The following is a 16,544-nucleotide window of genomic DNA, read 5'->3' on the forward strand; positions in this document are numbered from 1 at the left end:
AGTGTTTCTCTCTGAGAACAACCTCAGCAAGTCTCTCTGCAACTGCAGAGAAAAGGGTGCTGCTCCACACTAGCACAGGTGAGACCACCTCTGGCCACCCACACTTACATTTTTTTCACAGCAGTGGGTTTGTGGGTAGCAGGGCTTGGGGAGTGAGTCTGAAGCTGTGGACAGGGAAAAGTTATCTGTTTAGTCCACATGGGCTGTCAAACCTACCACCTTAGCCTCCTTCACAGCATCTTCCAGTTCATGTACCTGTTCATTCTTTTGTGTATTTATTCAACAAACATATAGGAAGTGTCTGTTGGGGGTCTAAATACTGGGCTAACAGATTGGAATACAAAGAAGAAAAAGACACAGTTCCATCTTTCAGGTTGCTGACACTCTGGTGGAAGAAATAGAACAATATAACCCCAAGTCCTAAGTACTCTGGAAAAGAGATAAACATAGGGAGGTATCAAAACATGGGAGTGGGCATGCAATGAATTCTCTGGCTGGTGAGGATAGGGTGAGTGATGGAGCCTGGTATGGGGCAGAAATTAGCAAATGCTAATCAGAAAGTGCTTCTTAATTTAGGAACTGATGTAGAAGTTAACCACAAATTGGTGGAAGAGAGGTGTTCTAGGTCTGTGCAAAACATGGCCTATATAGGAAACTGCAGGTTTAGCTAGGAAACAAGAGGAAGAGCTGGGTTGGATGGATAAGGAAGAGTTTTGGGGAGATAAGAGGGACTGGATCATGCCATTTAAGGAGGTGGACCTTCTCCTGAAGGAAACAGGATGAAGAGTCCTGATGGACTTTAAGCTCAAGTTTTTAGAAAGATCATTCTCACTGTAGTGTAGAGAACAGATTAGATGAGGGTGAGAGTGGAGGTAAGACCCCATTCAGGAGGTAGCAGTAGGAATCAAGGTAGAGAGATAACAACAGTCTTTAAGGAGTCAATGGAAACATAGAATTAACTGAGCAGTAGACAGCTTGAGTGTCTCTATCTTAAGCAGGGTTGCTGAGGAAGGTCTTAAGCACGGCAGACCACCCGCCTTCTACCCACAAAGGACAGATGCAACAGGCTTCCAAATCTTTCCTTCGAATTTACCTGACTATTCCTTGGATTTACTTATATCAGGAGACCCAATTCCATGGCAGATTAATTGATCACAGACTGGTAGCTTCCAGCCTGTCCCCTCTCTGTGTCTCTTGATTTAATATGGCAAGGAGAGGGTTGGGTTATGGTAAAGCCTCCTACTTGGTCTCTTCTTGCTATTCTGGCTCCACTTGCATCAATTCTCCATATTTTAACCAGAGTAATCTTTCAATAATGTACATGTGATACTATCTCATCCTTTTTCTCACTTGCTGAAAATTCTCCAGTGCAACAGCTCCGATTGCAATGGCTTCCTGCAATTAGAATAAGAACTGAAGTCCCGAACACATCCTGTAACTTCCTGCATGCTCTGACTCTGCCTTGCACTCCTCCCACTTTTTCACTGGCTTTCTTTTATTTTTTTAATTAATTAATTAATTTTTTGGTAATGTTGCCAATATTTTTAAAAATTTTATTTTATTATTTTTTTTACAGCAGGTTCTTATTAGTTATCTATTTCATACATATTAGTGTATATATGTCAATCCCAATCTCCCAGTTCATCCCACCACCACTGCCACCACTCCCTGTCCTGCCTTCCCCCCATGGTGTCCGTACATTTGTTCTCTACAACTGTGTCTCTATTTCTGCCTTGCAAACTGGTTCATCTGTACCATTTTTCTAGATTCCACATATATGTGTTAATATATGATATTTGTTTCTCTCTTTCTGACTTACTTCACTCTGTATGACAGTCTCTAGGTCATCCACTACAAATGACCCAATTTCGTTCCTTTTTATGGCTGAGTAATATTCCATTGTATATATGTACCACATCTTTTTTATCCATTTGTCTGTCTGTCAATGGGCATTTAGGTTGCTTCCATGACCTGGCTATTGTACATAGTGCTGCAATGAACTTTGGGGTGCATGTGTCTTTTGGAATTATGGTTTTCTCTGGGTATATGCCCAGTAGTGGGATTGCTGGGTCACATGGTAATTGTATTTTTAGTTTTTTAAGGAACCTCCATACTGTTCTCCATAGTGGCTGTATCAATTTATATTCCTACCAACAGTGCAGGAGGGTTCCCTTTTCTCCACACCCTCTCCAGCATTTGTTGTTTGTAGATTTTCTGATGATGCCCCTTCTAACTGGTGTGAGGTGATACCTCATTGTAGTTTTGATTTGCATTTCTCTCATAATTGGTGATGTTGAGCAGCTTTTCTTGTGCCTCTTGGCCACCTGTATGTCTTCCTTGGAGAAATGTCTATTTAGGTCTTCTGCCCATTTTTTGATTAGGTTGTTTGTTTTTCTAATATTGAGCGCGTGAGCTGCTTGTATATTTTGGAGATTAATCCTTTGTCTGTTGATTTGTTTGCAAATATTTTCTCCCATTCTGAGAGTAGTCTTTTCATCTTCTTTATAGTTTCCTTTGCTGTGCAAAAGCTATTGTTTCATTAAGTTCCATTTGTTTATTTTTGTTTTAATTTCCATTACTCTAGGAGGTGGGTCAAAAAAGATATTGCTGTGATTTATGTCAAAGAGTGTTCTTCCTATGTTTTCCTCTAAGAGTTTTATAATGTCTGGGCTTACATTTAGGTCTTTAATCCATTTTTTTTTTTTTTTTTTGTGGTATGCGGGCCTCTCACTGTTGTGGCCTCTCCCGTTGCGGAGCACAGGCTCCGAACGTGCAGGCTCAGCGGCCATGGCTCATGGGCCCAGCCACTCCGCGGCATATGGGATCTTCCCGGACCAGGGCACGAACCCATGTCCCCTGCATCAGCAGGCGGACTCTCAGCCACTACACCACCAGGGAAGCCCTAATCCGTTTTGAGTTTATTTTTGTGTATGGTATTAGGGAGTGTTCTAATTTCATCCTTTTACATGTAGCTGTCCAGTTGTCCCAGCACCACTTATTGAAGAGACTGTCTTTTCTCCATTGTATATTCTTGCCTCCTTTGTCATAGATTAGTTGACCATAGGTGTGTGGGTTTATCTCTGGGCTTTCTATCCTGTATAATTGATCCGTATTTCTGTTTTTGTGCCAGTACCATATTGTCTTGATTACTGTAGCTTTGTAGTATAGTTTGAAGCCAGGGAGTCTGATTCCTCCAGCTCTGTTTTTTTCCCTGAAGATTGCTTTGGCTATTCGGGGTCTTTTGTGTCTCCATACAAATTTTAATATTTTTTGTTCTAGTTCTGTAAAAATTGCCATTGGTAATTTGATAGGGATTGCATTGAATCTGTAGATTGCTTTGGGTAGTATAGTCATTTTCACAATATTGATTCTTCCAATCCAAGAACGAGGTATATCTCTCCATCTGTTAGTGTCATCTTTGATTTCTTTCATCAGTGTCACAGTATTCTGAGTACAGGTCTCTTACCTCCTTAGGTAGGTTCATTCCTAGGTATTTTATTCTTTTTGTTACAATGGTGAGTGGGATTGTTTCCTTAGTTTCTCTTTCTGATCTTTCATTGTTAGCGTATAGGAACGCAAGAGATTTCTGTGCATTAATTTTGTATCCTGCAACTTTACCAAATTCATTGATTAGCGCTAGTAGTTTTCTGGTGGCATCTTTAGGGTTATCTATGTATCTGCAAACAGTGATAGTTTGATTCCTTCTTTTCCAATTTGTATTCCTTTTATTTCTTTTTCTTCTCTGATTGCCATGGCTAGGACTTCCAGAACTATGTTGAATAATAGTGGCTAGAGTGGATATCCTTGTCTTGTTCCTGATCTTAGAGGAAATGCTTTCACTTTTTCACCTTTGAGAATGATGTTTGCTGTGGGTTTGTCATATATGGCCTTTATTATGTTGAGGTAGCTTCCCTCTATGCCCACTTTCTGGAGAGTTTTTATCGTAAATGAGTGTTGAATTTTGTCAAAAGTTTTTTCTGCATCTATGGAGATGATCATGTGGCTTTTTTTCTTCAGTTTTTTAATATGGTGTATCACATTGATTGATTTGTGTATATTGAAGAAGGCTTGCATCCCTGGGATAAATCCCACTTGATCATGGTATATGATCCTTTTAATGTGTTGTTGGATTTGGTTTGCTAGTATTTTGTTGAGGATTTTTGAATCTATATTCATCAGTCATATTGGTTTGTAATTTTCTTTTTTTGTAGTATCTCTGTCTGGTTTTGGTATCAGGGTGATGGTGGCCTCGTAGAATGAGTTTAGGAGTGTTCCTTTCTCTGCACTATTTTGGAAGAGTTTGAGAAGGATGGGTGTTAGCTCTTCTCTAAATGTTTGATAGAATTCACCTGTGAAGCCATCTGGTCCTGGACTTCTCTTTGTTGGAAGATTTTTTTTTAATTTATTCATTTTTATTTGTTTTTGGCTGCGTTAGGTCTTTGTTGCTGTGTGCAGGCTTCTCATTGCCGTGGCTTCTCTTGTGGCGGAGCATGGGCTCTAGGTGCACAGGCTCAGTAGTTGTGGCTCACAGGCTCTAGAGCACACGCTCAGTAGTTGTGGTGCATGGGCTTAGTTGCTCCGCGGCATGTGGGATCTTCCCAGACCAGGGTTTGAACCCGTGTCCCCTGCATTGGCAGGCAGATTCTTAACCACTGGGTCACCAGGGAAGCCCATGTTAGAAGATTTTTAATCACAGTTTCAATTTCATTACTTGTGATTGGTCTGTTCATATTTTCTGTTTCTTCCTGGTTCAGTCTTGGAAGGTTATACCTTTCTAAGAATTTGTCCATTTCTTCCAGGTGTCCATTTTATTGGCATAGAGTTGCTTGTAGTAGTCTCTTATGATGTTTTGTATTTCTGTGGTGTCCGTTGTACCTTCTCCTTTTTCATTTCTAGTTTTACTGATTTGAGTCCTCTCCTTTTTCTTGATGAGTCTGGCTAAAGGTTTATCAATTTTGTTTATCTTCTCAAAGAACCAGCTTTTAGTTTTATTGATCTTTACTATTGTTTTCTTTGTTTCTATTTCATTTATTTCTGCTCTGATCTTTATGATTTCTTTCCTTCTACTAACTTTGGGTTTTGTTTGTTCTTCTTTCCCTAGTTTCTTAGGTGTAAGGTTAGATTGTTTATTTGACGTGTTTCTTGAGGCAGGATTGTATTGCTATAACCTTCCCCTTTGAACTGCTTTTGCTGCATCCCATAGGTTTTGGATCATTGTGTTTTCATTGTCATTTGGCTGCGTTGGGTCTTTGTTGCTGTGCGCAAGCTTCTCATTGCCGTGGCTTCTCTTCTGGCGGAGCATGGGCTCTAGGCGCACGGGCTCAGTAATTGTGGCTTACAGGCTGTAGAGCGCAGGCTCAGTAGTTGTGGTGCACAGGCTTAGTCTCTAGGTATGTTTTGATCTCCTCTTTGATTTCTTCAGTGGTCTCTTGATTATTTAGTAACGTATTGTTTAGCCTCCATATGTTTGTGTTTCTTATGTATTTTTCCCTGTAATTTACTTCTAATCTTATAGTGTTGTGGTTGGAAAAGATCCTTGATATGATTCCAAATTTCTTAATTTTACCAAGGCTTGATTTGTGATCCAATATGTGATCTATCCTGGAGAATGTTCCATGTGCACTTGAGACGAAAGTGTAATCTGCTGTTTTTGGATGGAATGTTCTATAAATATCAATTAAATCTATCTGGTCTATTGTGTCATTTGGTTGGAGCATTTAATGCATTCACATTTAAGGTAATTATCAATATGTATGTTCCTATTACCATTTTCTTAATTGTTTTGGGTTTGTTTTTGTAGGTCCTCTTCTTCTCTTTTGTCGCCCACTTAGAGAAGTTCCTGTAGCATTTGTTGTAGAGCTGGTTTGGTGGTGCTGAATTCTCTTAGCTTTTGCTTGTCTGTAAAGCTTTTGATTTCTCCATTGAATCTGAATGAGATCCTTGCTGGCTAGAGTAATCTTGGTTGTAGGTTCTTCCCTTTCATCACTGTAAGTTTATCATGCCACTCCCTTCTTGCTTGTAGAGTTTCAGCTGAGAAATGAGCTGTTAACCTTATGGGAGTTCCCTTGTATGTTATTTGTCATGTTTCCCTTGCTGCTTTCAATAATTTTTCTTTGTCTTTAATTTTTGCCAATTTCATTACTATGTGTCTTGGTCTGTTTCTCATTGGATTTATCCTGTATGGGACCCTCTGCACTTCCTGGACTTGGGTGGCTATTTCCTTTCCCATGTTAGGGAAGTTTTCAACTATAATCTCTTCAAATATTTTCTTGGGTCCTTTCTCTCTCTCTTCTCCTTCTGGAACACCTGTAATGCGAATGTTGGTGCGTTTAATGTTGTCCCAGAGGTCTTTTATGCTGTCTTCACTTCTTTTCATTCTGTTTTCTTTATTTTGTTCTGCTGCAGTGAATTCCATCAGTCTGTCTTCTAGGTCATTTATCTGTTCTTCTGCCTCAGTTATTCTGCTATTGATTCCTTCTAGTGTATTTTTCATTTAATTTATTGTATTGTTCATCTCTGTTTGTTTGTTGTTTAATTCTTCTAGGTGTTTCTTCTTTAATTCTTCTAGGTCTTTGTTAAACATTTCTTGCATCTTCTCGATCTTTGCCTCCATTCTTTTTCCGATGTCCTGGATCATCTTCACTATCATTATACTGAATTCATTTTCTGGAAGGCTGCCTACCTCCACTTCATTTAGTTCTTTTTTTCTGGGGTTTTATCTTGTTCCTTCAACTAGTACATCGTCCTCTGCCTTTTCATTTTGTCTATATGTGGTTTTCATTCCGCAGGCTGCAGAATTGTAGTTCTTCTTGCTTCTGCTTTCTGCCCTCTGGTGGATGAGGCTATGTAAGAGGCTTATGCAAGCTTCCTGATGGGAGGGACTGGTGGTGGGTAGAGCTGGGTGTTGCTCTGGTAGACAGAGCTCAGTAAAACTTTAATCTGCTTGTCTGCTGATGGCTAGGGCTGAGTTCCCTCCCTGTTGGTTGTTTGGCCTGAGGAGACCCAGCACTGGAAGCTACAGGCTCTTTGGTGGGACTAATGGCAGACTCCAGGAGGGCTTATGCCAAGGAGTTCTTCCCAGAGCTTCTGCTGCCAGTGTCCTTGTCCCTGTGGTGAGCCACAGCCACCCCCTGCTTCTGCAGGAGACCCTCCAACACTTGCTGGTAGATATGGTTCAGTCTCCTATGGGGTCACTGCTCCTTCCCCCTTGGTCCTGATGTGCACAGTACTTTGAGTGTGCCCTCCAGGAGTGGAGTCTCTGTTTCCCCTGGTCCAGTCTAAGTCCTGCAAGCAAATCCCACTAGCCTTCAAAGTCTGGTTCTCTGGGAATTCCTCCTCCCATTGCCAGAACCCAAGATTGGGAAGCCTGACGTGGGGCTCAGAACCTTCAGTCCAGTGGGTGGACTTCTGTGGTAAAATTGTTCTCCAGTTTGTGAGTCACCCACCCAGCAGTTATGGGATTTGATTTTATTGTGATAGCGCCCCTCCTACCATCTCACTGTGGCTTCTCCTTTGTCTTTGGATGTGGGGTATCTCTTGTGGTGAGTTCCAGTGTCTTCCTATAGATGATTGTTCAGCAGTTAGTTGTGATTTCACTGCTCTCGCAAGAGGGACTGAGAGCATGTCCTTCTGCTCCGCCATCTTGAGCCAGTTTCCTGGCTTTCTTTTAATCTGTTGAACATGGCAAAGTTATTCCTCCCTAGAGTTGTAGTAATTACTCTTCTCTAGGCTTGGAATGCTTTTCTTGTGTACTTCACTCTCATCTTGCAACTCCTGGCTGAAATGTCTCAGCTCAAAGAGAGGCCTTTCCTGACCACCCCAGTTGAGGCCAGGGTCTGCGATGGGGGGAGATAGTGGCAAGTGAGTCCCAGTGCAGAGGCAGGAATTTGAACGAAGCCTGGATCAGACCCACTTGCTTATCTTGGAGAGCCTCCCAAAGAGGCAGGAGGCAACTGGGATGCCCCCTGGGGACAGAGATGTTGGTGGCAGGCATTTTGAGGAGCCTGTCCTACAACAAGGACACTGATGCTGGCAAGTGCCATTTTGGAATCCTCCTTCTAGCCTATTAGCACCAGGGGCTTACCCGCCCACCAGTGGTCTGGCACTAGCCTTGGATCCCCTGGACTACACAGCTAGCCTCGCCAGAACCTGGCCCTGTCCACCATGGGCCAGCAACCGCCACATGGGTCAGGGCCAGGCAGCCAACCATGCCAGAGGCCAGTCCCACCTACGAGCATACCCACAATAGTCAGCCCTGCCACAACAGAAGGGCCCACACAGCCCACGTAGGGGGAACTTCTAGAGTTTATAGCTCTGGTGACCAGAGAGCAGTGTGCTGCTGGGCCCCATAGGACATCTCCTACATAAGGCTACCAGTCCGAGATGGGAAACATAACTGACCTACTTAATACGTAGAAATGAAAATAGAGAATGAGGTAAAATTAGAAGACATAGGAGTATGTTCCAATGAAAGAACAAGACAAAACCTCAAAAGAACTAAACAAAGTGGAGATAAGCAATCTGCCCAGTAGAGTTCAAGGTAACAATCATAAAGATGGTTGATGAACTCAGGAGAATGAATGAATACAGTGAGGAGTTTGACAAAGAGTTAGAAAATATAAAGAAGACCCAAACAGAACTAAAGAATACAATAACTAAATTAAAAAAAAAAAAACAAACACTAAAAGAAATCAACAGTGGATTAGATGATACAGAGGAACAGATCAGAGAACTGGAAGACAGAGTAGTGGAAATTACCCAAGCTGAACAGAAAAAAGAAAAATAATTTAAGAAAACGAGGATAGTTTAAGAGACCTCTGGAACGACATTAAGTGTACTAACATTCACGTTATTGGGGTCCCAGAAGGAGAAAAGAGAGAAAAGGGGGCAAAGAACTTATTTGAAGAAATAATAGCTGAAAACTTTCCTAACCTGGGAAAGGAAAGAGACATCCAAGTTCAGGAAGGACAGGGTTCCAGACAAGATGAGCCCAAAGGTCCACATCAAGACACTTTATAATTAAAATGGCAAAAATTAAAGAGAAAGAATTTTAAAAGCAGCAAGTGAAAAGAAACTAGTTTCATACAAGGGGACTCCCATGAGACTTTCAGCTGACTTTTCAGTAGAAGCTTTTCAAGCCAGAGGGTGTAGCGTGATATATTCAAAGTGATAAAAGGGAAGAACCTACGACCATAGTCTATCCAGCAGGCCTATCTTACTGATTTGAAGGCGAGATAAAGAATTTTATGGACAAACAAAAGCTAAAAGAGTTCAGCACCACCAAACTGGCATTACAGGACATGTTAAGAGACTTCTTTAAGTAGAAAGGAAAAGACCATTATTAGAAACATGAAAATTACAAAAGGAAAAATCTCACTGGTAAAGGCAAACATACAGTAAAGGTAGTAGATCAACCACTTATAAAGCTAGTAGGAAGTTTAAAAGACAAAAGTAGTAAAATCACCTATATTCACAATAAGTAGTTAAGGGATACACAAAACAAAAAGATGTAGAATATGGTGTCAAAAACATTAAACGTTGGGGGAGGTTAAAAAAAGCACAGCGTAGTGTTGGCAAAAGAACAGATAAATAGAGCGTGGAATAGAATAGGAGTTCAGAGACAGAGCCATGTATATATGGGAATTTAGTATACAATACAGCGCCACAAATCAGTGGAGAATAGATGGACTATTCAGTAGAAGATGCTGGGGAAATTGGCTCACTGTATCCCTACTTAATACTGTGTACAAAATAGACTAGATATACAAATAAATCCAGTAAGTGAATAGAAGGATATATAGAAAAATATGTTTGTGTCCTACAGGCAAGGGAAAGATTTTTTTAAGAAAGACTTCAAAAGTTCAAATAATAATAGCTAATACTTATCTAGCACAGGAACCCTGATGGACAAAGGAGAAGGTGGGCCTCTCCTTTTAGGGGTTTGCTTGTCTCAGTGAAGTTTACTCAGAGCTGTTTACTCAGCTCTGCTCAGAGCTGTTTCTAAGTAGTGGAGCGGAGAGAAGCCCCTTCAGTTCCCTACTCTGGTGCGGGGAAGTGTGGCGTATATAGGAGTAGATTGTAATGAACAGTGGTCATCAGGCTTTCCTTGCCCATTGATAACTATGTGGACTTGCATGGTCCACCACCTATTGTTCCAGAACCTAGGGTTTGCCCATTTTCCTTAATTTTCACAACCTCAAAAACTGAAGCTTGTGTTAGAGTACACTCCCGGAGTTTTCCTTAAAAGCCCCAGAGAGCAGCTCAGCCTGGCTTTGGAAGAGCAGGGACGGAAGCACAGGCAATAAAGAAAACTTCTCATTACCCATCTCTGGGGGCTTCCGAAAATGATTGTCTTCGCTTGACCTCAAGGTCAAGACAACCAGTTTTATTGTATTCACTGTCTCGGAGGACAAGCTTTAGCGAGCGCCTTGTTTGCTTCTTATAGTATTAAAATAGACAACGAAATTGGCTTCTCAGAAGATCATTTCACAAAGTCCCTGTTGCTCTGTGGGGAATATTTGTTTCCTCATTTATATTCATGTTTCTAAAAGACAAGTAGACCTTGAATGAAATTTCAGGCGACAGTAAATTATAAATAATGTGTCCATATTTTTTTTTCTCTTCCATACTACTTATATTTAATTCCCCCCAGAGTCTTGTGCAAACACCAGAGACAAGAGGACAGGAAGCTATTAACATGATGGAAAAAATGAAATGGGCTTATGTTATATGGCAGGAATGCAACAAGGGGAGACATCTTGATCAAAGGAGTTTTTTGAGGTTTTGTGGGAGCCAGTTCTTCCCTTTTGTCTCTCTCTCTTTTATTTTATGTTTTGTAACATCTCAACTTTTTTCTAGACCCTTAAGTAGGCATCTACTTGAAATGAGTCTCTTTACTTGGCCCACCCAGGACAAGATGAGGGCTTGTCAATGGCTGGAGGCCACTTTGGGGTCCAGCTTTAAGCTCTTTTGTTCCCTAAGACACAACATGAAAAATGCTTAGAAAGATCAGCTGAGATCAGCCTGTCCTAAGAATAGGATGCTGATAAGTGGAAAGCTCAGGTACTGTCAGTGAAGTCAGAAAGGATGTCAGTTATTAGAATGAAATTAGCCTCTAAATCCATCAGCCCTGGTTTGCCATAACATAGGATGCTCTGGTGTTCCTCAGCCCTCTTGCCTAGCAGGAGTGATTCATGGGGTTCAGGCCAGCAGGCCTCCAATCTTTCGAGTAAGGGAAGATACTCTGCTCTTTGTTTTTGTTTCTTTCTCTTTTCCTCTCTCTCTCTCTCTTTTAAGCAAGTGACAGGATCCTGCAGACGGAGCTTGCAGGGTACACTATGTGGCTTCAGAGGTGTGAAGGGAATAAACGCTGGTCCTGATGGAGGGGCAGGAAGAGGATGGTTTGGGATGTGCTGAGTGTTGGGGGTGCTCAGAGAAGAGCAGAATCAGACCTGAGGCGCTGCTGCCCCAACCTCTCTTCCCAGAGGAAGCCCACTCTCAGGGCATCTCAGGAGATATACGGGCAGACAGGGGAGTTCTGGGATGAGAAACACCTGGGCGCCCAGGTGCCGGAAGCCTCTCTTTTCCCAGACTCCTTGTAAAGGAGTCTAGTTCATGCCACCTATCAAGTAAACCCCAATCCTCTTCTTGAGGACATCTCCACCCCCATACTTAGGAAGCTGGTACCCTTATACTCTCTTCTCCTTTAATAAAATTTGCTTTTTTGGTGGGGCAATTGGAGGATGGGGGTAGAAAAGGGGGAGGGCGTGGCACAGGCAATGAGGACTCATTAATATTGACACGCAGATGACTCTGTAGGCTTTGTGTAATTTATTCAGGGAAATTTGCATGTGGGGTGGCAGAAAGAGCCTGCAATCAGAGGGACGCTGGGCATCATACCCTGCAGGCAGTACCTTTTTGCCTGTGTCTTCCCTTTGAAGGATACTGAGAATCCTCTCCTCCTAGAGCTTTCTTTAACCAGAAACCCCTCTTCTGTGCTCTGCAGCTGGGATTTAACTATTCCACTCAACCACCGTTTATTATGTCTGCTATGTGCCAGGCTTTGTGCAAGGTGATGTCACATGCATTACTTCTGTCCCTGAACTTTTCAGTTCTGTAACTGGTCAGTTCAGGGGGTTTTGGTAAATCTCTAAGACAAAGCCAGCAGGGTTTGGTGTGCATCAGTGATTGAGATTTAAATTTGAGCTTTCCAGTAAAACTATGTGAAAACTTCTAAACGTGGACCCATCTTTGCCATGTACCACTGTAGTTGTAGTAGCAAGTCCTTCTCTGATTCCCCAAACTGCTTGGAGCAACTCGGGCAGTAACTTACATTGATGGTACAGGCAAGTGGGCTCTTCAGTGTTCTCCTTTCCGAGGGGTATTGGTCATGCTGAAGTCGCCCAGTGTCAGTTGAAGTCTCATACAAACAAACGAAGAAATACCTAAATACATCCTGATGGTCCCCCTGTGCTGTCCTCCGAACAAAGCCACTCCCCTGGGCTCTTCCCCAGATTTCCACGAATTGTCAACCCTCTGTTTATTGGATCTTGCTGGGCCCCCAGCTGGATTTGGGATTCTAACTATTGCACACCCGCTGGAGGCAGCTTCGTCTAAGAGAGGCCAGCGGTGGGCACAGAAGCTGGCATATTTTACAGCCCAGGCAGACCTGGAGCAAGGCACAGCTGCAAGATACTGCAGAAACCTCAGGCGTATTGCCGTCCTGCTCACAACGACTAGCTGTGGCGTTACCAGGATGGGAATTGAAAGCTCATACTACACTGAGCAAGCCTTGAAACCCATGCATTTTTGGAATGAAATGATTAGTTTAGACCTAATAAATATGCAGATCAGGGGCTCTGTTTATGTTCCTGTCATCTGTATTTGTTTTAGGGGAAGGAAAATTTTAATTCAGTGAAAAATCTCCAATCCATGGGTCTTAGAGTGGTGGCTTAGGAAAGGAAAGCCTAGAGGACCCTTTAATTAACCTGTGAATGTGCAGGGAAGAGCTTGACCAAGAAGAGGGTGATGCCTTGGTTCTGAGATAAGATACCCCTAGAAAGGTCATGGAGTGTGAGTGTAACCGACTTCAGCCCATAAAAGAGATCAAGTGTCCTCCAGATTCCACTTGTCAAGGACCCATCTTGGACTCATTTCTTGGTTGTGTGAGCAAGGTTTATTTTTATTTTTTAATTAAAAATTATTTTTCTGATTAATGTGCTCATTGTTGACACTTTGCAAGATATTGAAAAGTATAAAACAGAAAGAAAAAGGGGACTCATTCATAATCTCACTACCCTAAAGAATCACTAGCGATGTTTTAATGTATTTGATCCAGTGTCCTGCTTTGTTATTCAGAACAAGTCTAGTCGGGGAGGCACCTGGGTAGGGATGGGGGAATTTCTGTCACTTCTCTCTGGTGATGGGAGGATGGGCTCTGGGGTGTGGACAGCAATCCAATCACCCTGGTGCTCTAAGACGGCAGGCAGAAGTGTGTCTCGGGATAAGGAACATGCCTACACTTGCCCCACACTGTGTAGAGCCAACCCCCTCCGAACATGGGAGGGGGAGAGAATTCAAGGTCTGGACTGGGCAGTCCCACATTACAGACTGTAGAGAGGTACCGTGGGAAGTGTTAGAAAGGGTTGTTAACAGCACAGACCCCAGAGGCAGAACAACTGGGGGTCAATCCCAGGTCTCCTACTTGAGAGCTGTGGGATCTTAAGTGAGTTACCTCACCTCTCTGTGGCCCAATTTCCTCATCTGTAAATAAGGATACTAGAACATACCTCACAGGCTGTCATGAGAATTAAATAGTACACGTAATGCAGTTAGAACAGCAGTGCCTGTCAGATAGCTCTCGAAGGTCAGGTGTTAGTTTATTTCCTGTTGTACACATTAGGACACCCTTATCCCTTAAGGGCATTTCCAGTATCTTCTGCTGATACTTAAATGAGGGAAAGCAGGAAGAATGCTGGATTTAGAAGGAGAAGACCTTGGTTCAAGTTCTGACCCAGCCACTTACTACCATGTAAGTTATTTGATCTCCATGCACCTGAGTTTCATCATCTGAGATGAAATGGGGATAATAAGGCCCTTCTCACCAGTTGTTATAAGGATGAGTTGAGACCATAGAAATGCAAAAGTGCTTTGTGTGTGGAGAAGAACCACAGTTTTAATATTAGGGCTTTACTCCTGTGACTTTTACTAGGTGAATCTGATTACAGGCAGCAGAGGAAGGAAGGAGGGAAGGACCAACTGTGCTGGAAAGACCCTTGCAGAAAATCTAAACAGGAGCCTGCTCTCTTACTTGGTGCATTTAGTTGGTGCAGGTGTACCAGGACTTTGCACTGCTGGCTCCTGTGGTTGCCTTGGTAGTGAGAGGTTCCTGGCAGGGCCTTGGAAGGCAGGAGTGGAGGGAATAATTATTATCCTTTGCAGGAAGAGGCAGTTGAGTTTCTCTGATGGGCTCCTCCCTGGCCAAGTCTCAGCAGAGGCAGCCGAGGAGCCAGACGCCACCCAGGGGAGGAGAAGGCATCAGGGCGGCAGGAAATCTCTCACCTGTGGTGAAGGCGGTGGAGGTGATGCCGCTCCGCTCGGTGTCCTGGGCCGCCTGCAGGAGCACCGTGTAGTCTGTGCTCTCAGACAGGCCCTCCAGTCGTATCCACGTGTCCTCCGCATCCACAATCAGCTCCTGTGGGATAAGCGGAGGCGGGAGGTGGAAAGGGCTGAGCAGAGGGGTCACCGTGGAGGGCAGTGGGGAAGGGAAGTTCAGACCCCAAGGTCGGTATTGCAGTGGCCATTTTTATCCTCTCCATCCCACATTATGTAAGAAGGAAACCGTTCCAGTAAGCAGGGAAAACAGCTCCTATGTGAGACTGAGGCCAGCTCCTATCTCACGGATGCATATTGGGAGAAACTCAGGCCCGGCATTATTGAACCCAGTGGTTTTCGGATTGCACAGGGCCTCCTGGAGCCCTGAGATGCAGGAACCCAGGCTTCCCTCTTCCACATCCAACAGACTAGCTCTACTTAAATCTATTCTCTGTATTTGGCTTCTGAATATGATTTCACTTTTAAAAAGGATTCCACTGTTAACACAAATTTGACAACCCGTGCTCTAGGTGAACTGTTTCAACTGGTCACCTAAAACCGAGATTTGTCATCTCTATTGCGGGCTATATAGATGTAGCCTTTATAATGCTTATCTAGAGGCATATGAGACTGTCCAGCTTGGTATCCAGCTCATGTTTGCTTGGCCCTGTTAGTGAAAAACCGTTCCACTACTGTGTACTTATATTGCCTTGGAAGCTGGTGCGTCATCATATTGGTCGCATCCCCACACCTAAGTGAAGTGGCAGGGTAGATGCCCCCATTACCTAGAGAAGAAACTGAGGCTCAGAGAGGTTGAGTGCTTTGCCTCAACTTGTATGGAGAGTAGTAGTGGAGGCAAGACTAGCACCCAAATCGCTGGCTTGCAGATGAGGGCTCTTTCCTCAACAGCACGCTAGGTATCCATAGTGGCAAACCTAGCTTGTTCCCTCGTGGATTGCTGGACACCAACGGTCTTTCCCCTTTCCAGAAAAATCTCACCTTGCGGCTTCCATCAGTGGATTTGTAGGTCAAGATGTAATTCTCAGTCTCTGCTCTGGGAGGCTGCCAGGAGATCAGGGCACTTTGTCTGGTGACTTCGCTTGCTGTCAGATTGGCAGGAGCGTCCAGGACTGAAGAGAGGAGAAAACGCCAGTAGTGCCTGCCCCTCTATCTCCTTCCTCTTTGATTCCAGGCATGTAGATCAGTCTGTCTATCTATGTGGTCTCTGGGCTGCTCACATGCTAACCCCGGTTCTAGCTTGGACAGGAGCCTAAAGGGCAGTCCTGGGTCAGAAGGTAATCGTCATGTCATGATCATTCCTGCAGCTCTTCCCCCTTCCCTCACCTGACCCTCCGGGCCTAGATGTGATATCTTCCGATCTGACCCTCTAGGTCTGAAATCATGACCTTGTTAAACCTGCATGTGTGTGAGTTCACTCTTGAACATATAACATTCCCACATCTATACCGTTGTCTACTGTTCTCCTGGCCATGACCGTACCCAGCAACTCCCTCCCCAATATTAAGCTCTTTAGTATCTGTCAGATTTTTCCGGGCCAGATGCATTCTCAGTACTGGCCTCTGTTGGCCTGGTTGTACTGCTGTCAGCCAGACCCAGGAAGAGAGCTGCAACTCACTTTCACTGGCATTTGGGCGGCAGTTAACTAAAATAAGGATAGCTCACAGCTGCAATGTCCAAAACCTATAGACTATAATCTAGTTGAGCACATGGAAACTGATCATTTTCAGGATCAATAAAAGCCTCTCAGGATACTAGATATGAAGCTGACCATGTACTCACGGGTAGAGAAGTTGGTGCTGATCGCGCCACTGGTGAGAGGCCCACTGGCGGCATACATAGTGACGGTATAGTGGGTCCTAGGAAGCAGGTCAACAAGCTGGAATTCCTCACGGTCTCCATCAACCAGGATGGTCTCTCCAGCAACTGAAATC

General features: G+C 43.5%; 1 protein-coding gene across 1 annotated transcript in view; it reads right to left on the reverse strand.

The window, feature by feature from the left end:
- TNR (tenascin R) overlaps positions 1 to 16,544 on the reverse strand; it is an 83,213-nt gene that overhangs the window by 16,744 nt on the left and 49,925 nt on the right. The window contains exons 14-16 of the mRNA XM_065874042.1: positions 16,393 to 16,536; positions 15,592 to 15,722; positions 14,560 to 14,692 (exon numbers count right to left, since the gene is read on the reverse strand). Coding sequence (XP_065730114.1) covers positions 14,560 to 14,692; positions 15,592 to 15,722; positions 16,393 to 16,536 — 408 coding nt within the window. The remainder of the gene's footprint in view (positions 1 to 14,559; positions 14,693 to 15,591; positions 15,723 to 16,392; positions 16,537 to 16,544) is intronic.

The sequence above is a fragment of the Phocoena phocoena genome, chromosome 1, assembly GCF_963924675.1.
Source record: "Phocoena phocoena chromosome 1, mPhoPho1.1, whole genome shotgun sequence".
Classification (NCBI taxonomy): domain Eukaryota; kingdom Metazoa; phylum Chordata; class Mammalia; order Artiodactyla; family Phocoenidae; genus Phocoena; species Phocoena phocoena.